Here is a 22,339-nt window from a genome sequence, read left to right on the forward strand (position 1 = left end):
AAGACACATTTTTTAGATTAAAAGAAATGTTTGTGGTAACATAAGCTCTACTTGCCATTTCGGAATTATAAAATGAATTAAGAAGGGGAAAGACATGAATTAAAGCATGAGTGACTTCATAAAATAAACATTTTATATAATTTGTAAATGTAAATTTTTGTTACCCTAAAATGTAGACAAAATGATTTAAGATCATAATGCATTTATTTGCCAAAAACAAGAAGAAATTTGCCTAATTACCACATGTCCATTGAGCTTGTTTGTGCGTGTAGTAACTGGGAGCTTTCTGTCACCGAGTTCCAGTTCCAATACAATAGTGTGACTGGAGACTTGAGGTGCTGACTTAATGTGTATGTACCTGTCTGTCTGCGTGTCTCTCTCCATGTAGAGACATTATTACAGAGAGAATGCAAGTGACTTCATTATAGTGGCTTCTTTAAGGAGTTTAGATTAACTGGAGAAACCTGAACCATTTTAACCTTAAAAGGCATTAAAAACCTGTTGAACACAATTGGGATCCTAAAGTAGTTGGGATGTTATTTATGTTCTCTCAATATACAGTGAACATGAAAATATTCATAAGACTAGAACTATCTTAACAATAAAACATAAAAGCTACAAATAATTTCATATTTTTCAAATGTGAAAAAATACTTCATCCAAAAAATAATCATTCTGGTTCATCTGTTTCCAGTTCTGATGGAGTATCTTATAACAGGCCATGCTGTAATCAAGAAAAAAATAGAAAAAAAGGATGCTGTAAAAAAAAATTCATCTGAAGGCTTTGTAGGCCTTCCAAGACCATCAGGACTTATGAGGCTACCAACAATCTCAGAGGGAAGGGAAGAGTTTAGAAGTAAGGCTCATATTTATGTGCTGCTTTACCTGTTGAAGCACTTGCTGAGTTTTAGGCACTTCAAAGCAAAGGGTTGAGAAAGAGGCAGAGGACCTCCTAAAAAGCAGAGAAGCCCTTTCAGCAGTTTCCTAAGATTAGAAAATTATAATATGGTCATCCAAAGCAGCCAGGATCCAAAGACAAGAAGCATAGAGGTGAGCCTGGCCTTCTGTCAGCTTTCCCTTCCAGGCATTTGCTGATTCTTCAGCTGTGGCAGCAAATGACTCCAACACTGGGCTGTACAGGGCATCTGTATAGCAGAGCAGAGGCTTAGGAAGACTTATGGTGCTAGGGATAAAATAGTTTAAGTTCAAAAGCTATGAGAACAATCCCAGTCAGTTGAGACCCTGAAGTGCTACCTCCTATGACTGGGGGTGAATTCTTAGGAAACTCAGCCTTACCAAATTTGAAAAACAGCCCTAAGTCAGCTCAGCCCATGGTTGGATTGAGCCGATCTGTTCCTACTTGTGCTTGTCTGGAGGAAGACTATTGGCAGTTGAGACAACTTCAAAAGGTAAAATATACCTGTGTTTGGACTCCCAAAAGAGAAAATGAGGTGGGAAAGAAAAAAATATTTGAAGAAATAGTGACTGACATTTATTCAAGTTTATGAAAATTATTAACTCATAGATCTAAGAACCTCAATGTACTCCCAACATGAGACATGCAAATAAAACTAACCTATCATACTCTAATTGCTAAGAGTCAGTGATCAAGAGAAGTCTTAAGAGCACAGTATCTGTGCTACACACAGGGAACAAGGGTAAAAGGGAAAATGGAGTTATTTTTAGAGTCAAGGTAAGCCAGGAGACAGTGGACTGAAAGAAAATAAACTGGCAACCTAGAATTTTAAATGTAATGAAGAAATTTTTTGAACTGCAGGTAAAACAAATACTTTTCCAGATGTACAAAAGTTTGAAAGTTAATCAGCAGCAGATCTACATTACATGATATGTTAAAGGAAGTTCTTCAGGCAGAAGAAAATGATACCAGATACAAAAGAATGAAAGTACAAAGAAATGCTAGATATGGAAGCCATTATAAAATATTTTTAAATAATAAAAATTATTTTTAAATCAAAATTAAAATCAATGTATTATTATATTTGTAACATTCATAGAAGCTAAAATGTAAGACAATATAATGCAAGGACCAAGAGGAAAGAGATTAAAAAAATCATTGCAAGTTTCTCTACATGAAGTGGTATAATGTCATTTAAGGTAGACTGGATTAAGTTAAGGGTAAATTGTATAATCACTAAATCAATCACCAAAAACTTGTAGCTAAAAAGCAAGCAGAAAAGATGAAATCAAATAAAAATATACTCAATCAAAAAGAAGACTGGAAAAGAGACTAAAGAACACAAAAACAAATAGTAAGATGTAGATCTAAACCCAACTATATCAATTATCAAATTGAATGTAATAACATGTAGAAAAGTCAAGGGTCATTAGATTGATAAGTATTATCCAATTATACAATGCATACAAGAAATACACTTTAAATATAAGGACATAAGTTAAAAGTAAAAAAATGGAAAAAAATATATACCATATTAACAGCAATCAAAAGAAAGCAGTAGCCAATAGGAGAAGGAGACCAGGAACTAGAGAAAAAGTTAGTTCAAGAAGAAGTAATTTAGAAGTCAGCACACATGTACAGGAAAGCAATGCGAGTCAACTCCCTGTATAACTATCCTTATCTCAACTAGCAAAAACCCTTGTTCCTTTCTATTATTCTTATACTCTCTCTTCAGCAAAATTAGAGATAAGGACAAAATAGTTTCTGCTTGGTAGTGAGGGGGTAGGGAAGGAAAGGCAAGGGGTGGGGGAGGTAAGGGAGGGGGTGAGGGTAAGGGGGTAGAAATGACCCAAACATTGTATGCACATATGAACAAAAGAAAAAAAAGATTACATGACGTTAAAAACAGGGACACTATACAGGTTTGGGTACTTAACTGCACTATATAGAGTTATCCTTTTTTGATGTTGTTGTCATGTGAATGGTAGTAAATAAATTACTAGTGAAAGGGAAAAAAAAGAAAGCAGAAGTAGTCATAATAAATATTAGATGCAGTATGTCAGCATAAAGAATATGAACAGTGAGAAAAGTCTTTTCATAGTGGCAAAGGTATCAATTCAACAAGAGTGACTAATAACCTTACATACTTACATACAAAATAACAGACTTAGTCAAGAAGCAAAAGTCAATAGACCTGCAAGGAGAACTAGACAAATTCTCAGTTACAATGGGAGATTTCAACAGCAGTCTCTCAATAATTGAGAGAGTAAGGAGTTAGTAAATGTAAGTAATACTCTAAATAATATTTTTTTAAAAATTTGAACAGGGGACTGGTAGAGTGATTCAAGTGGTAAGAGTGCCTGCCTAGCAAGCATGAGGACCTGAGTTCAAACCCCAAGAAAACCAAACAATTATATAAATAGTAATTTGCCTAATACTATCAAATAGCTTGACATAATTAACATTTATAAAACAATAGAAAACAAATTCACTTAATTACACACAGACACCTTCTAGACCATAAAACAAGTCTGAATGAATCTCAAAGAATTCAGTCATACAAAGTATGTTCTCTGACCACAATTGAATTAAGTTAGAAATGAGTAACAAAATGTTCAAATATGATATATGTATAAACTAAAACACAGTTCCCAGGAATCTATGGATAAAAAAGAAATAAAATGAATTTAAAAATGTCTTAAATGAAAACACAAAATGTCAAAACTTGTATGATAAAGCTGAATCAATCTTTAGAAGAAAATTTATAGCACTAAACAAAAAATTCTTAATTCCATGACCTCAATTTTCACCTTAGGAAGTTAGCAAAGAAGAAAAGATTAACTACATATGAAGCAGAAGAAATAGTAAAGAACAGAAGACAATTTTACATAATTAAAGCTTTTTAAAAATCAATAAAATTGATAAATCTCTATTAAGACTAAACAAGAAAAAATGAGAGAAAACAAAATTACCAATATCAGCAATAAGAAATATAAGGGCTTGTCAATCAGTGTGAAGCGTCTGAGATTTTACCCGCTTTATAAGTTAGTATGTCACCGTTTCATGAATGCTGGCAGAAAATTCAAGACTCCTGAGTGACAGATAAAATTAGAGAGTTAAAAAACAAAAACATCAGATTGAACTTGGGCTAAGGATAAGAGAGGAAACTAAAAAAACAAGAGCAAAAGTGAGTGAGATAAAAAAATTTAATAAAGAAAATTAATATACTTTGAGGTTATTCTTCAGAAAACTAATGAAACCGACACTCTCCTACTAGAATTAAAAAGTGAGATGGCAAAAACTACAATGTCATTATAAACTGAGGCATCCCTGAAGACAAACAGACATTAAAAAGATAATATGAACAATATTACATCAAATTTTCATATGAGAGAAAAATGATAAAATTTGGGAAATTCTAATAGCTCCTTACCAAAGGAACTGAATTAAAATATTTTAAGATATCTTCCACAAGAAAAATTTCAGGCCCAGATTGTTTCATATTTGAAAAGAAATAAATCTTAGATGATCCTCCAGAGTTTACACAAAGATAAACATAACTGAAATGCCAAAACTTTACAAGGACATTATAAGGAAAAAAATCTGAAATATCTCCTTTATGAACATACATCAAAAACCCTAAACAAAAAGGTGGCAAATCACATCCAACAGTATATAAATAGATAGCACACCATGGCCAAGTTAAGTTTATGTCAAGAAGGCAAGGTTTCCTTAATATTTGAGAATCAATCAATGCCATACTACTAGAATAATAATGTCATGAGATTTTCTCATTAGAAGAACAGTCGTTTCATAAACATCTGAAATTTCCTTAATATGATTAAAAATTAGACCTATCTTCAAACTTCTACATCAAACATTATAATCAATGGTCAAATATTGAAGCCTTTCTTCCCAAGATTGGGAAAGATGATGTCTGGTGGCTACTTCTCCTTAATAGATACCATATTTTGAGTATAAAAATGGGAAGTTTTAAACTCTCACTTTTCACGTTTTCCATGATTGTATATGTAAAACAGAAAAGAATTTGCAGAAAAATTAATAGAACTTAAAAAGAATTTTGCAAGATCATACTTTTTCTTTATAGTAGCAAGAAGCAATTAAAAAATGAAACAATAAAATGACATTTACAATAGTATCAAAAACCATGAAATGTCTAACTGAAAATGTGTGAGACATATATATGAAAGACTTTAAAACATCATTGAGCAGAATTGAACATATACTTGACAACCCAATTTTTAAATGAATGAAGAATTTACAAAAGGCTAAAATAGCTAAAACAATCTTGGAGAACAAATTAGAGGGTTCGTATTACTATGCTTCAAGAGATATAAATTTACAGTAATTTTTAAAACACTGATTAATTTCTAGTGACTTACACACAAACAAATAAACCATTGGACAAGAATAAAAGAGAGCAGAAATAGACGTGGACTTACAGTCATCTAGTTCATGCCAAAGATGACAAAATAGTGCAGAAGGGACAGGTGATCTTTTCAATAAATGATTAAAGGTCAGCAGAGTATTCCATAAGGAAAATAATTAATCTGGACACTTAATTCACAATATAAATAAAGATTAATTCCAGATGAATTACAAATCTGAACATGCAGGTAAACTATTTAAGCTTACAGAAGATAGCACAAAAAATTATCATAGCCTTAAAAAGGACATACACATACCACAAACTATTTTTAAAAAGTTGATAATCTGCATTATTTAATACTAAGGATTTCTTTTTAACAACACAGTCAGAGGACAAAACTTGGAGTAACTGCGAGAAAATTCTTCCATAAAATATATGTGACAAAAGGCACATCTGCATAAAGAATTACAAATCAATGAGGCAGGAGGCAGGCAAACACCATATTTAAAAACATGAATAAATTTGAACATGCACTTTACAAAAGAAGATATCCAAATGAAAGTTTGCGTTCAACTTTCTGAGACATCCAGAAAATGCAAACAGAATCAGCTGGAAGGTGACCTCTCCAATGATCTTCACACATAGTCTTCCCATATAGATAGCTAGGCTTCCTTAGGCTGTGCTTAGATCCCAAGATCCAAAAGAGCCACAAGAGGAAGGAGGCAGAAGATGCCAGTCCCTTCAGAAGTTAGTTCAGGAACTGTAGTGTTGTTTCAAGCACACTGCATTGGATAAAACAACCACAGAAGGAGCTAGACTTCACAGGGAGCAGGAGTGAGCTCCACCTCTCAAAGAAAGAAGCTTCAAAGATCTGCAACCATACCTACTCCATCACTCACTGCATTTTCCCACCTCCCTCCCATGTATGCTTGTCCAAAAATAGGTCTGTATTCAGAGTTCATTTCAAATCCCCTCTCTTCTATGACTTATTAACCCCCTACACTGAAAATAACTTCTATGAGTTATTTTCTCCGTGAACTCTCATTTCATTGCTACCTTTCTTGGAGCACTTTGAACTTTGAACTTTGAGTTGTTTATATGAACTTTACCTCTTCTATGTTTTAAATAACAATTTATACTTACTGAATTCATATTGCAAAAATTAGTGGAATTCATTTTTGATTAATGTGTGCCTGCTTTGTATACAAGATGCTTAATAAACATTTATTAAGTGAAGCTTGGAATAAAATTGAAACTTTCTAATAGGTCAAAATGAGGCTCTCCAAGGTTAATTTGTCTTTCTACTTTCTTCCTTACACTCAATCATATTTTTTTTTTTGGATTATAGGTAGGCAAAATGATACCAAATATCTTCCAGATTCATATGGAAAGAGAAAGGCAAAATTTTTTAAGAATGAAAATGACACAATAACACTTACTGAGTTTTAACTATGGCTGGATACATCTCTGAGCATCTCATCCTCCTAACACTCTACTAGGATTTTGAAGCAAGAAATACTCCAAGAATAAATACCAAATGAAAGGGCCAGAAAAAAATTGATCCTATAGGCTCCTGATTAGCTCTAAGACATCTGAAATTCTGATATACTTTGGCTACATAGAGTGAAAGTGGAGGGAAAGCCAGACTCCAAAAACATACACAGAAAAGGACTTTGGAAGAAAAGACCATCTTTTCTCTGATTTAGAATCTACTCTTTATTTGTGTGGAGTACTGCATAGGTCATGAATTCTTATTTTTTAAAAACAAGTCAATTTTCTGCCTTCTGGAATTTTGATGGCTTGAATTACTTTAGTTTTTAATATAATGTTAAAAGCTTTAGCTATTCATAAGGGAAAAGAAAGCTTAGCAATAACTTAATTTTTAAAGATTGTTGTACTTAGAGGCAATAATATACTGTTATAATTAGAGAAAATTAAATTTTTGATTAGCAACCAAAATGTATTCTGTGTTCCGCACTGTGCTTTATGACTGTCAAAAAAACAAAAATGGAGTGTAATACGGTAACTGATGTCAGAGAATTACACAGTCTTTTTTAAAAAATAAAATTTAATTTATGCAGCCATGACGAAGAACGAAATGTTATCATTCGCTGGTAAATGGATGGAATTGGAGAACATCATTCTGAGTGAGGTTAGCCTGGCTCAAAAGACCAAAAATCGTATGTTCTCCCTCATATGTGGACATTAGATCAAGGGCAAACACAACAATGGGATTGGACTATGAGCACATGATAAAAGCGAGAGCACACAAGGGAGGGGTGAGGATAGGTAAGACACCTAAAAAACTAGCTAGCATTTGTTGCCCTTAATGCAGAGAAACTAAAGCAGATACCTTAAAGCAACTGAGGCCAATAGGAAAAGGGGACCAGGAACTAGAGAAAAGGTTAGATCAAAAAGAATTAACCTAGAAGGTAACACCCACGCACAGGAAATCAATGTGAGTCAATGCCCTGTATAACTATCCTTATCTCAACCAGCAAAACCCCTTGTTCCTTCCTATTATTGCTTATACTCTCTCTACAACAAAATTAGAGATAAGGGCAAAATAGTTTCTGCTGGGTATTGAGGGGGGGAGCGGGAGGGGGTGGAGTGGGTGGTAAGGGAGGGGGTGGGGGCAGGGGGGAGAAATGAACCAAGCCTTGTATGCACATATGAATAATAAAAGAAAAATGAAAAAAAAATAAATAAATAAAATTTAAAACTCAGGGATGAATACAGAAGCTTGAAGTTTGAAAAACAAGACAAGAAGTCAGGAAATGGAGGAATCACTTTGGAATATAGCAGCAAAAAATAAAATTCATTGGAGGAATAGGGAATTGAGGTAGTCCTTCAAAACCAGGTAGAATTTAGACAGGTTACCAAAAAGCATTAAAGATTCAGATTTGAAAAGTTGGAAATTAGCAATAGCCCAAGCAAGGGCATGGAAGCAAGAATGACTATAAAATCTTAATTCAATAACAAGGAGGAGACTACTCATCTTGAGCTGGACCATGTATTGGAGATGGTTAAAAAAACCAGCTTAATGGGTACTCAGGTTAGACATGGCAAGCTCTGAATGGATGCTAGTAAATGTGGTTCAAGCTTGGTACAATAAACAACCTGAAGCTGCTTTCATACTTGACTGTGAGAGTATTTAATGTACTAAAGGGAACTTTAGTAAGTTTTAACATTGGAAAGATCTTCCTAAAGTGTAGTTGGAATAAAATATTTCTACTTGTTTGCCATAAAATCAGCATGATTTTCCAGAAAGAGATTATTATTTTTGACATGAAGGAAAGGTCAGAGTTTGGGTGTGTATTTGTGTCTGTGAACATGATGATTTGTGTAGGTGTTTTAATTTCAAAAGTCAGGGTCAGGAGGCAGGTTAGGGCTGTGCAGAGTTATAGTAACCAATCAAGCAGTCCATTTCCATCCAAAAAGCAGTCAATCCACCGGAAAACCTTCAATCAACTAAGTTTAAATGAAAATAGTTATAAATTATTTATGAAAAGCAATCACAGTTTGTTTAAAGAGAGGTATAAAAGTAATCATTTTTCCCATAAAGATATTATTCTTTAAACATAAAATGAAGGTCAGGATTTGGGTGTGTATGTGTGCATGTGTATGCACATTTGTGTGTGTTTTAGGTCAGGAGGCAGGTTATGACTATACCAGGTCAAGCCAACTAATCAAATTGTCTTTTCAGTCCACTAAGTAGACTGGAAAAAGTTCAAACAACTAAGTTTAAAATAAAGGCTTCATTAATTCATTGTGAAAAGTCTCAGCAAGTTTATCTAGTGAAAGGTATTAATATATGTATTTGTTTCACCAGGTTTAACAACTTGTCACTCTATCATAGAAATAAATTTGATTATACTGATGACACGTATTTCTCACACACAAAAAAGTTTATTTCTGCTCAATGCCAGTGTCTTCTAAGTGCTTAGAGATTGGTTTCCAATTCATAATAAAAAGTTCAGTAAAATTACCAAATGAAAAACTCATCAATTACTTTTCATTTCATAAATAGGCTTTGAAAACACTGCTAATTTTACAGAAAGTCATTAGGTTAAATAAATCACCTTTTGGATACACTTACTAATGGAGAAAAATAATTCCAATATATAATTTATTTCTAAATGCTTCAGTGTTTCAGGAAGTATTAATAAAGCTCTGACTTCCTGTATCTTAAACCAAATATTAAGTTTGATCATTGCTTTCCTAAGTCTTAGAAAACTGAATTATGAGACTTATAATGACCTTCTTGGAAAGGTAGTTATATAAGAGTTTGTTTGCAAAACTACTTTCTTTGATTTCTAAATTAAACTAAGGAAGGTTAGGCCTACACTGTAAACTCCCAGAGTAGCTACTAAGTATAGTTCTATTTAGATGATACAGAGACAGGACACGGAAAGCCAAGCTTAAACACTTCTGAGTTTATGACCACAATATGGAGTAGCATGTGGCACATGATAGAAGATGGAAAGATTGCCCTTTCTGATTTTTTTGTTAGCTTTCAAAAAGCCAGAAAATACTCAGCATAGGGTCTACTCACCCACTGCAGATGACAAGACTGATAAGTAGATGAGAAATGGATTCTCTCCAAAGAACCTGTTATTTTTTCCTGTCCTTTTCATGGAGAGCAATGTCACCTTGGGGCCAACTTTTTAGGTTAGGGTATGAGACCCTTCCTTCTGCATTTTTCTCAAAATCCTTGGAAGCTCCTAACTTTGATGTTGCATTGTGGTTGGGTGGATGTTAATGGGTACCATAAAAAAAATCCCTCAATTAAAAATAACAGAAAATCTTTTAAATGGATATATTGTCAAAAACAAAACAAAATCAGAAAGAAGGAAAAGAATGAGGGGGAGGGGAAGAAGGAGGAAAGAAAAGGAGAAAAGGAAGAGAAAGGACAAACAACTAAAAGGAGGGAGACATGGAGGGAGGGAGGGACAGAAGAAGGAAGGGGGAGGAAGGAAGGAAGGAAGCAGGGAGGAGGGAAGGAAAGAGGAAGTGAGGAGGGAGGGAAGGAGAGAAAGGAAGAATGAAATAATAAATAGACTCACTAAAAACAGATGGAAACTTATTCTAAAGAAAGAGTTGTAAAGTATATATGCTTTGAATACACTAAGAGAACACTGATGGCATATAAAGATAAAAATAGAATAAAATGAGAAGGGAACTGATCTTATAAAGAAAGAAAAAATAATGACATCAAAAAAGCTAAAATATTTTAAATAGTAAAGAGTAAAAATGATACTGTGGAAAAACCAACCTGTAACATGGAGAACAGACTTCAGAAAATCACAAGAAATGTGAGGAAAAGACATGGAGACAAGGATTATCAAAGATAGGACTTGTAGCCCTGAAAAAAAACCAGAAGAATGAATGGAATGTAAAAACCACTACCATAACTGAAATAATGTTCCTAAAGTGAAGGAAGACAAGATCTACAGAACAAAAGGAACCATAATCTTGAAGAAGGGAAGGAAAAGCAAACTTTGAGTCATAGACTCGTAAAGTTACTGAACTTCAGGGTTAAAGCATGCAGGTGACAAAACTGAGTCGCCAAAAAGGAAGATATTTGAAAAAGAAGAAAAGAAAATCTACTGGCTTAAGAATTCTGATTAACAGCTTAAGATGCAAGAAAATTGTAAAAACAATTCCAAAAGAGTTTTTAGAAGAAAAGAGATTAGACACTGGAATTACAGACTCAGCCAAATCAGGTTTCAATGTACAGACTCTAGGAAGTAAACTCAAAATTTATAAAGTTTGAGGAGGCACATTTCCCACCCATCCAGATATCTTTTTGAAAAATACCTTGCCAGCATGGTTCAGCCAATATTCAGTGTCATAAGCTTTGTTTCCCATTACTAGATGTTAAGATAGTGCTTGGTGGCAAAATAATTTAGTTGGGATCAACAACTGTGAAGCAGCAGGATTGAACAGAGAAGGATATTGACAAATAATGTAGACAATGAACTACAAAACCTCAGCCTACACAATGAGCAGCTCTGGAATAATAGTTACTCAAAATGGCATCCGATGTTATGTGAGATCTAAGAAATATGATGGCAGAGGCTAGTTGATATCAACTGACTGGGTCATTTGCTTACTTGGCTGTTTAGTTCTTCCATGGTGAATGGTCCGGGTGGCCTGGTAGCCATTAATATGTGATACACAGACTTTAACTATATTTATATTTATCTATTATTCTTAGCAGCCATAAAACTTCTTTAATATTTTAGTTCACAAAATAAGCCTCATCAAATTCTTATGTTATAAATATTACATAAAAATTTGTCTAACAAGATGGATTACAATTAGGAATGGAAAACATATGTATGAAAAACAATACAAGAGAAGCAGCTTAAAATTTTTTAAATTCTCTGAGACAACTCTTTTGCCAAAGAGTAAATCTAAACAAAAATTGCCAAGGAAAAAGCAATCCGTACACATTAGCAGAAAATACTATTGTTGATGGAATCATACAAGATTGCCCAGGTCTGGACAATCTCCTTCTTACTCCACAGCCTTCCTTTATAGCACCTGTAAAAATTTTAAGAGACAGAATGTGATCTTTCCATTGGCTTCTAAACTTCTTGATGATAGGGCTACATTTTATCTATTTGACTCTTCTACAGATCTTAATATAAGAAAATACTTAATATACATTTATTGAGATAAGCCAATTATATTTATGCAACTTATAAAAATATCATAGTCATAATATCTATGCTAATTAAATTGGAATTTACAAGGATTTTAAATCTTCAAACCATTCCAGTTACAAAGAAAATGATTCATAAACTTGCCATTAGATAAATCTCAAGAATAATTTATACAATAGTAAGATTTTCTAGCTGAGCATGGTGGCACATGCCTGTAAATCAATACTTGGGAAGCAGAGACAAGAAGATCGAGAATATAAGGCCAACCTGGTTTACACAGTGAGACTCTGCCTCAAAAAAAAGACATTTAAGTTGTTTCAAGCTCATTAAGATGCACCTAAAAGAGCTCTAGAGTTTGAAGAATATACAATCAAACCTTTTCACACTGAGCCTCTCTCCAGTCAAAAAAATTAAAAAAAAAAACTAAAAATGTCTGATTTCATCCATAACTCTCTTCAAATAGCAGAAGCATGGTTAAAAACATGATTTTTGCATGCATCCAAAATAAAAGAAAAGCAGCAATGCTTTACTGATCATTTTCATTCTATTCCTTTTCTCTCTTTTCTGTAATGTGCATCTATGTTGACCAAGAACATTTTCTAACTTTGGTAAATGATCAGCAAGACTTGATTTTTAAAAAAACAAAATAATTCTGAACACCTAACTGGTAATATTTTTAAATATTCTTTGGGCTGCAGCAATTCGATGTTTGAATTGCTTACTCTGAATGCTAATGTATGGACACTCTTCCCCGTTCCACATTCATCTCTCTCTATATAAACTATTTAAGTCTTAGTATAATTATGGAGTATGTTAGTAGAAGGAAGGCAAAGTGTTTTATCAATGCCTGTAAGCATCATTTACATTAGCGTATGTTAAGAAATTTGTTTGAAATTTTTATTTCCAGAGCCTTAAAATCTGTAGGTCACAAACATCAATATTTTAGTCTATAATTTCATAGGATTAACCACATTTTTAAACCTTTCTTTGTTTCCACACACTTTTGCATGCATCTAAAGATGTGAGTGATATATTTTTCTCTGTATTTTTTAATATTTCTAATTTCTTTGGTTACTTTTTGCCCTGAAAGTCTCCTTATGTGTTGTTGGTTTTTCTTTCTATTTTTCTTGTTTGTTTTTTCATTTAAATATACTATGTTATGTTTATGTAAAATGCCTTTAATACTTGGCATGTCAATTCTCAGGTGTTTGATGATAAAAATATCTCTCTTAAAATACGGAATATGGAGACAGATCTACCCGTATTGCAGTTGGCCTGTCTGGCTTAAAAAGCAGCATCAAATATCACCAGGAGAGTGCAGATGTCTGGGCAAAAACATATTAATCAGGGGCTAGCTTCATAAGCAAACTCATTTGGTATTCCCTTATCAATAAATATCAGTAAATATCTGCAATTTCTCTATGCCTTTTATATTCCCTTTCAAAAGTTAAACAATGTTTTGAACCCTTGAGATTACCAAGGAAAGAAGTAATACTACTTTCTTTAATATGTTTACAAAATTAACCTGATTCTTTCAATTAACATTCAAAAGATCCCAAAACTCTACTTCAGAATTCGGATTTTCAGAAATCTTGACCAGAGTAAGCTGCTTTGAGCACACCTGGCAAGGGGCAAGATCTATATGGTTCATCCATCCATATAGATTGTGTTGCCAGCTTTCAGTCAACACAACTGGCAATGGTTTAAAGGACTGATATAGCCACAGTCAGAATTCCTAAGTCTTGCCTCCTTCTACTTTTCTTTATCCCATTCCCATTCCCTTGTTAAAACTTGATCAGGGGCAATAAGGGGAGGAGTAGGAAGCACCACATCCTTGTCTGGCCCAGCTTTGAAACATGATTACATATGGGAAGAACTGAGCAAAAAAATAAATATAACAAAAAAATATATGTAAACATAAATAAACCAAGAAAAATGGATTTTGTGACTGTAGGAGAAGGGTTTATAGATGTGACAAAGGATAAGAATAGAATATGCACTGTAGTATTTTGAAGATATCAGTATAAACAAATGGTTTAAGATTATAGATAAAGACAGGGATGGCTAGATAAACAGATGGATAGATAGATAGATAGATAGATAGGCAGAATAACGTAATATGATGTTTTTCCCAGTGTCTTCTGAGAAGACTCAGAGTAATAATACATCTGTATCATGAGAGAATACCTAAGGATTATGCTCTACTTTGAAGTCCTGAATGCTATGACCTCTAATACTGAAACATGGTCTTTTTTCAATCAATTACTAGTAGTTGTTATACTTTTATAGCAGAAAAATCCAGTTCTAGATGTTTCTCCAAACTAAACATACAAATGGACAAAAGGTACCTGAAAAAATGCTGAAAATCACTAATCATCAGGGAAATGCAAATCAAACCCACAGTGAGAATGACATAGACTCCCACATATATCAGGATGGTGTTATAAAAATGATAAAGATAAAAAATACAGAAGACAAGTATTGGTCAAGATGTGGAGAAATTAGAGCCCTTGCACATTGTTGGTAGGAAAGCAAATGGCTCACTTGCTATGGAAAACAGTTTGTAAGTGCCTGGAAAATTAAAAATGTAACTACTTTATGACCTAGCATCCTATCTATGAGTATTTATCTAAAATAATTGAAATCAGAATGTCAAATATGTACAGCACATCTATGATTATTGTAATCCCAGTATAGTATATATGCAATCCCAGCTGCGGAGAAGACATAGGTAGGGGATGGCATCAGGAGGCCAATCTAAACAAAAAGTACATGATCCTATCCAAAACATAACTAAAGTTTTAAAAAAAGGGCTGGGAGTGTGGCTTAAATGGTACAATATTTGCCTAGCAAGCACAAGGCCCTGAGTTCAAACTCTAGTACCTCCAGAAAAAAAAATGAAATATATAAAGAAGGAAGTTCTATAATATGGATATCATGAATGAAACTTGAAGACATTTTGTTAAGTGAAACAAGCAAATTACAGAAATACAAATGTTGCATTATTTCACTTACACAAGATACCTAAAATAGTCAAATTCATAGTATCAAAGAGCACAAGTGGCTATCCAGCATGGGGTAGGGGATGCAGACATGATCTTGATAGATAGTGGCACACAAAGTTTCAAACACAACAAGTAAGATCTTGACACCTCCTATACAGCATTGTACACAAAAAAATGCGCACTTTTTTTAAGCCTTTAAGACAGTAGATATCATGTTAAATGTTTGTGCCACACTAAAGTAAAATAAAATAATAAATGTCATCCAAAACAATGAGCACACTTAACACCCAGCTCCTAGTTTCAAAACACAAAATTATCCAATACAAGAAATAAGGGCTCCATGGGACATGGATAACTTTGAGTTTGGAGAAAGAACCTAATTAGATAGGTCTATGCCAGAAAGTAAAGAAATGCAAAGAAAGATCAAGTCTTGTTCAGAGACACAGGATCTAGCTTGAAAGATCTCCTACCAGCAAATCTGAATGTCAAAATACATTATGATGGTAAAGGATTGTAACATTTAAGTAAAATACATATCCATGAGGAAATACTATTAAAAATAAATGAATTCAAGAATAGATATATGGAAGTGAAGAAGGTGACAACAGTAGAATGACAATTAATAAATCCACAAATGATGATGGAATTCAAATATTGTGAATTAGTAAACATCACAAAAATTGATCTAAGAATGAGCAAAGAATGCTAAACTTTGTAAGTTAAGGTTGATAAGAAACTGAATATTTTTATAGTTTTATGTTCCCATACAATTATTACTAAAAATTATTAATAAATGGGGATGTTTGTCAGCTACTAGCTTATCCAAGTGATAAGCATTAATAATACAAGTAACAATGCAAATTATCATTGGCACCCCGATATGCTGTAATAAGAACACACCACTGCTATGGTATTCCTGTAAAAATGCACCAACCATGAGAAAACACCAGACAAACCCAAAGAGGAATATTCTAAAAAGTTAAGTGTTCCAGGTTAGCAACAATAAAATGTTAGCACCCATAAAAGCAAGACTGAGTAACTCTTATAAGTTGAAAGGGACTGAAGGAAAATTGAAATATAATTCATGCTCCTGAATTGGAGCCTGGACTTATAAATGACATCTTTAGGATGATTGGTAAAGTTTATTGGATCCTGGGAATCATATGGCAATATTAGATCAAAGCTAACTTTAATAGCCATTCTGTGTTATAAGGGATAGTGTCATTATGCTTGAGAAATGCATGCAAAGAATGACAAAGAATGCAGCATTCATCTCAATTTATTCTCAATGTGTATTGTCAATTTACTCTCAGTATCACCTAGTGGGAGCACTAGGTGCTATTTTGGTAATATAAATTTGCAGTTATTTGAAAAGAAAGAAGTAAAACAAGCAAAAATCTTTGATCAAAATTTGATGTAATGTTTAAAATCTCAAGTTCAGAATCATGGGAATGCTGGGAAGTTCATGCTGCCTCCAGATGTTAGGCTGCTGTTTGTGCTGTCTGTCACTTAGCCCTGCCCAATGAGGCATGGCTGAGTCATTGTCTGCACTGAAGATGAAGCCCATATAAAATCCAGGACTGTAAACTTCCCACTATGTGCCTTTTACCCCCAGCACTGTGGAGGTTTCTAGTGCTCATCTACGCTCATATTCAGCCTTCTGATTTTTTTTGTATACAGGTAAAAACAGCTGCCCCTCAAAATACTGACTTTCTAGAAGAGTCAAATTTGTAAATTTTTAGAGCAAAGTTTTAATTAGTGCTTAAGAAATGAAGAAGTTTGCTTAACCAAAATTAGTTTTCATTTTAACATGTTATACTTTGTAAAAAATTTATTGGTACATCTTCCAGATTTTGGAAAAATAGAAAAGAAGGAAGAGGAGGAATATCAGGAAGGGGAGGGAAAAGAAAAAAATTTCATGAATAAAATGGTTTTTTGAGGGAGATCTCTAAATATATTAGTGTGATATAAAATCCACTGGAAACAGAAATTTCCTGCAGTCCTTTTGTTTTATTGGGGGTTTTATTTTTGGCAGTACTACAGTTTGAACTCAGGGCCCTGAGCTTACTAGATAGATCCTCTACCTCTGGAACACGCCTCCAGCCTTTTTTGCTTTAGTTATTTTTGAATAGGGTCTCACATACATGCCCAGGCTGTCCTGGACCACGATGCTTCTATTTATGTTTCCTGAGTAGCTCGGATGGCAGGCATGCACCACATCCAGCTCATTATTAGCTGATGTGGGGTCTAAGAGAACCACCATCTTCCCAATCTCTACCTCCTGAGTAGCCAACACAGTGTGAACTATCATACCTGGCTCAAAATTGTCCAGTGTTAATACAGATGCTAAAAGTTGCATTATTTTGACTTACTGTTATAAAGTCATTTGAGTGTAACTTCTCTCTCCTAAAATTTCTAAGCAATAAAGAATTCATAATTTAAAGATTCTAGTTATCTAGATTCTGGACTAAAGGGCTGGAGGTGTAGGTCAGTGAAAGAGCACTTTCCTAGCCTTTGCAAGGCCCTGCGTTTGATCCCAAGTACCACAAAATAAAATAGTCTACATAAAAAAGATAATATTGGTTAAGTGTGGTTCAATTATTTAAGTATTTGAGTGTATAAAATTTGCCGCTTTTCCATGACAATATCTAAATAATTTTATTACGTGCAAGCAAGCCATCCAAGTTTTACTTTCTTTTTTATTTTTGAACCTAGTTTTTGAATTATTTATCGGTATAAAGATCTGTGTGAGCTAAAAGAAAAGATATTTAAATTAAAACAATCTGTCTGGTTTCTTCAGAAGAATAATGAACTAGCATTTTAATTACTAACAAATTTAATTATTCTATCCAGGTGTGAACCATCAAAAGTTTAGCAAACTCTTCTGCTTTAAGCAAGTGCTTTGCATTTGTGTGGAATTTTGATACCATCAATTTCTAATGTAAAATTCAGGCTCAAAGAACTGTCAGATTTGTACTACCGTTATAGCGTTTTGTTTCAGGTATAAATTCCTACAATATTTGTCTATAAGATGGTATTACCACCCGTAGAGAAACTGAAAACAACCCAAGACTTTTTACCAGGCTTTCTTCCATTGTTAAGATTGACTCAAATGTCATTTTTTTTTCAAAACTAATGATATGAATAGTTTCCTTACAGGAAATAAATTTGTTATATAAATAGTTATTGGAACCATATATTCTATATCTATTACCACTACTCCTGTTACTTTTCAAATTTAATGGAACTGTCTATTCAATATAGCTTTCTTGGACTTGCATGGCTCTGTTAGTCCTCAAAATAATAAGGCAGGGCTCTCAAAGACACATGGCAACTGCCAAGATTGTAATTACTTTTATATTGATTTAAATCTAGTAAAATATTAAAATATTTTATCTCCTGGAGAATGACTTAAAATATACAAGCGAAATTGAAGGTTAGGACAAGGGACATTTTTTAAATCTAAATTTGGGCCAAATCTCCATCCTTATCATTGCAGGGAATTTTTTTAGAGCCTTTATGAGGATAAGAAGAACCAGCTCAGAAATGCTTGGAATTTGTTTTGATTCTATTTCTGCTTTCACTTACATTGATTTGTCTATCTACTGTACTTAGCTAGACATACCATTATAAGTAATATATACATTTATAACTAATACCATTTATACATGTTATTTATAAATACATCCCATTTATAAGTAATAAGAGCATTTATCTATTGTAATGTCTTTAGGTTTTGGTTGCTCAGCTTGGTAGTCCTAAAATATTCCCTGTTTTAAGCATTATATAATTTTGATCTATTTAGCTTTTACTACACTCAGACCATGCATCCTACCAATTTTGCTGTAATTTACAAATTAATTTGTAATTTGTAATTTTATGTTGAATACATGTCTAAATACAAAGATTAAATTACCTGTAATCATTTTTAACCAAAAGAAAAGTATTTATGGCACAGAAAACCTACCTGTCTTGATTTTTGTTATGTAGAATTTTCTAATTCAGGAAAGGACTCTGTAGTTGAGACACTTAATCAGGAGCTGGAAAGGACAGGATGGGTTGCTGCACTTGCAACTTACACCAGAGTCACACTACAGTGCCCTCCAGTGGAGGTTTGGTTAAAACTTAATTTTCATGCCCTGAGAGTGATTTCCCATGTGAAGTGGCAAAGTCACAACATTCAGAATCACTGAAATTCTACATAGTTGGGTTTTTTTTTAATTTTGTAATTAGACATTTAATTGTTTTTAAAATACAAACACATTTACAGTTCAGAATATTTGCAGTTGAGAGATGTCAGCTTTTAATCTACATTTCTTCATTATTTTATTGAAATGTATTTTTCCCTGACTTTTTCTTAAATAATTAAATGCTAAAAGAGGAAAGAGCTTAATCAAATCCTTAACTTGTAAGAGAAATTGTTCAACAAAGACATTTTCAAATTTATGTCAGGAAAACTATTTTCTTGTTAGAAGCAGAAAAATTATATTTTTAATTACAATAGAAAAAATAGTAATGAAAGGTTAATTTATGTCTACTCATTTATAGGCAAAAGGTGACTTTTTTTTCCAGTTCACGAATTACTTTTTCCCTAAGCATAAATTAATGTTACTTATAAGGGATTATTTCAAAATAATTTGGCTCATTTGTTGTTTTCCTCTCAGTCCTAAACCTTACTTTTTTGCTTAGTTTCTTGGTTATGGAAACGTGAACTTTATCATATGTGGTACACATACACATGCATTTTCTTTTTTTATTTTATTTTATTATTCATATATGCATACAAGGCTTGGGTCATTTCTCCCCCCGCCCCCAGCCCCTCCCTTACCACCCACTCCGCCCCCCTCCCTCTCCCTCAATACCCAGCAGAAACTATTTTGCCCTTATCTCTAATTTTGTTGTAGAGAGTATAAGCCATAATAGGAAGGAACAAGGGTTTTTGCTGGTTGAGATAAGGATAGCTATAATGTGAGCACACACATGCATTTTCATACATACCTCAAGACCTGTTTACTTGTGATACACATTTCTAATAAGATTTCAGTGTATATAAAATTGTTAGATGGGTAAACTTAAGTTGTCTGATGTTTCCTGTTACATTTGCTTGTTTCCTCACCTAGCCCATTTCTTCACTGCCCAACCTTTCTAATTTGTTACCGCTGAGGGTGCCTACTAAAGTCTGCCCTCCTCCTTCAATTGAAGTTAAATAGGCGCTAAAAACCCACTAGACCTTAGTTAAGACTTTCATGAAGAAGCAGAAAGAGGGGTGGGGAAGAAACTAAAGCAAGTTAAGAGAAAAATCTATCTGCAGTATTTTATGTCAACGGAAAATACAATGGGTCGTTGTCTCTTTACATAAATCTTTTTAGATCTGTCCCCTGCAAATGAGAAGGTAAAAACACTGGTTTTTCAAAGTTTAAATGTCTATAATTACAGACTATTAAATAACTAGCAACGTTTATAAATGGGAAAGTGGACCGCTTTCTGAAGCCATAGCCATGGTCAAAAGATTGTGAGTAAGCTCATCCAAACTAGAAGTGTTGGACAAAATCTGAAAATAAAGGCAAAAATAGAATGAGAAAATATGGAAGAGTGGAGGATGGTGTTAGTTTCCTTAGTAAAAGTGGCTTAATTAGTGAGATCAAATTAGATTAGAAGCATAATTAAGAAACCCAACCTAACTTAAAAGTAACCTTAAATTTTTAGATAATGTAACCTTAGTATGGAGCATCCTTGTTCTTCTGAATTCTAAAGAAAATCCAGAAAAATGTGATTCTTCAAGGCCAGGAATATATGGTATTGCATTGACAAGCAAAGGTGAAGTTGGAGGTTCCTATAGAACAATCTAAAATCAATAAGATGAAATTAGGGTTCTCACTAGAAGAGGTTCCTCAAAAGGATCCAGGATGAACTCCAAAAAACTTGATCAGTCCTCTTCATAGACCCCAAGCAGATCTGAGAGCAGTATTTTGTCAGTAAAATCAGACAAAGTTATCAAGGTGAAATTATGTAAAAGCAAGTAATTGTAATCACTAAATCTTAAATCTTAGTTTTCCACCACAACCCCTGGAGCATCCAGACTTAGACAGAAAACTGCAACTTGGTTCCAATACAGCTAGTTATTCTCCACTCTGACCCAATCTGCAGCTTCTACTGTCCAGGGAGTTCCTCCTAAAAAGATGAGGGCCTTGCCTTCTGGGAGTTCAGACTATAGCCATGAATGGCTGCATTGTCTATCACTGAAGTTCCTTTCAGGAAACTTTTTGTTTAATCCTAAATTACTTTTCCCCTCTCTGCTTCCTCTGCTTGATGAGAAATGGGGAAGAGAAAACTGAGTAACCAAATAAAAATGAAGTAAAGAAAGGAAGGTTTGGCGAGGTACTCACAGTTCTGACTCAGCCTTTCCTAGTAAACCTCCCCTTAGCGGTTCTGAGATATTATGGCTCAGAACCGCCCCCCCCCAAGGGATCCCTGTGTCATTTTCAAACCTGACCATGTACCTGAGTCACCTGGAGGACAGTGAAAAAAGAAACTATTGACACATGCTCCAGTCCCGATAGATGGGAAAAGAGCTTGGCATCTCTAGGTTTTAAAAAGCAACATAAGGAGGGGGTATATTCAAGCGCAATACAGTTGATACAATCGTGATATAGTTGATACAGTCATGATATAGTTGATACATTGTAAGGTATATCAGAACTTTTGTAAATGCCACAATGTACTCACACCCAGCACAACGTACATTATGATTTTGATGCACAGCTCTGACTGAAAACCAGCAAATTACACTTGCTATAATTGGGTACAATTAGCTAGCATAAGTCTATCTACCATCTCCTCCTCCAAAGAGACAGGAATACAGTAGGTATGGTTTATAATTATACAGTTGAGATACACACCAAAATGAGGAGAATACCATCTGTTGGTACAGAAGATTTTTATTTAGGTGAATAGTTAAGTGTAATAGAGAATTTATTTCCCATCCTTTTTTTGCAGTAAGTCAGTACTTAGCCAAAATTAAGTTTTGCCTCATGGGATGTAGGCAGAAATAAAGTGTGGAACTTAATGAAAGTGTCCTTAAGAGGCAGAGCATACACATTTAAAAAAAGAAAAGAAAAAGAAAAATATTTCTATTTTACTGGCTAGAATATGAAAGAGATGGTTCCAGGTAGAGCGGCCATTATGAACTATCTACTTCTGGACTGTGAGGTGAAGGCAATATAAAATACTATGTTGTTACAGCTGCTGCAGTTGGGGGTGTTTCTATCACTTTAATAGCTAAATGCTATCCAGATACACCAGTGTTACTACTTTATATTGTTAACAAATGCTATCCACCTTTAGTTTTTAAATAATT

At 33.7% G+C, this 22,339-nt stretch overlaps 1 protein-coding gene across 14 annotated transcripts in view; it reads left to right on the top strand.

Moving 5' to 3' along the window:
- Cabcoco1 (ciliary associated calcium binding coiled-coil 1) overlaps nucleotides 1–22,339 on the top strand; it is a 179,095-nt gene that overhangs the window by 47,828 nt on the left and 108,928 nt on the right. The window contains exon 6 of one of the 14 annotated variants that reach the window (XM_074078945.1): nucleotides 6,655–7,842. The exons of the other annotated variants lie outside the window; for them this stretch is intronic. Within the exon in view, the coding sequence (XP_073935046.1) occupies nucleotides 6,655–6,738 (84 nt within the window). The 3' untranslated portion in view covers nucleotides 6,739–7,842. Of the gene's footprint in view, nucleotides 1–6,654; nucleotides 7,843–22,339 lie in introns of those variants that run through there. 14 annotated transcript variants of the gene reach the window in all.

Source organism: Castor canadensis, chromosome 7 (genome assembly GCF_047511655.1).
Source record: "Castor canadensis chromosome 7, mCasCan1.hap1v2, whole genome shotgun sequence".
Classification (NCBI taxonomy): Eukaryota; Metazoa; Chordata; class Mammalia; order Rodentia; family Castoridae; genus Castor; species Castor canadensis.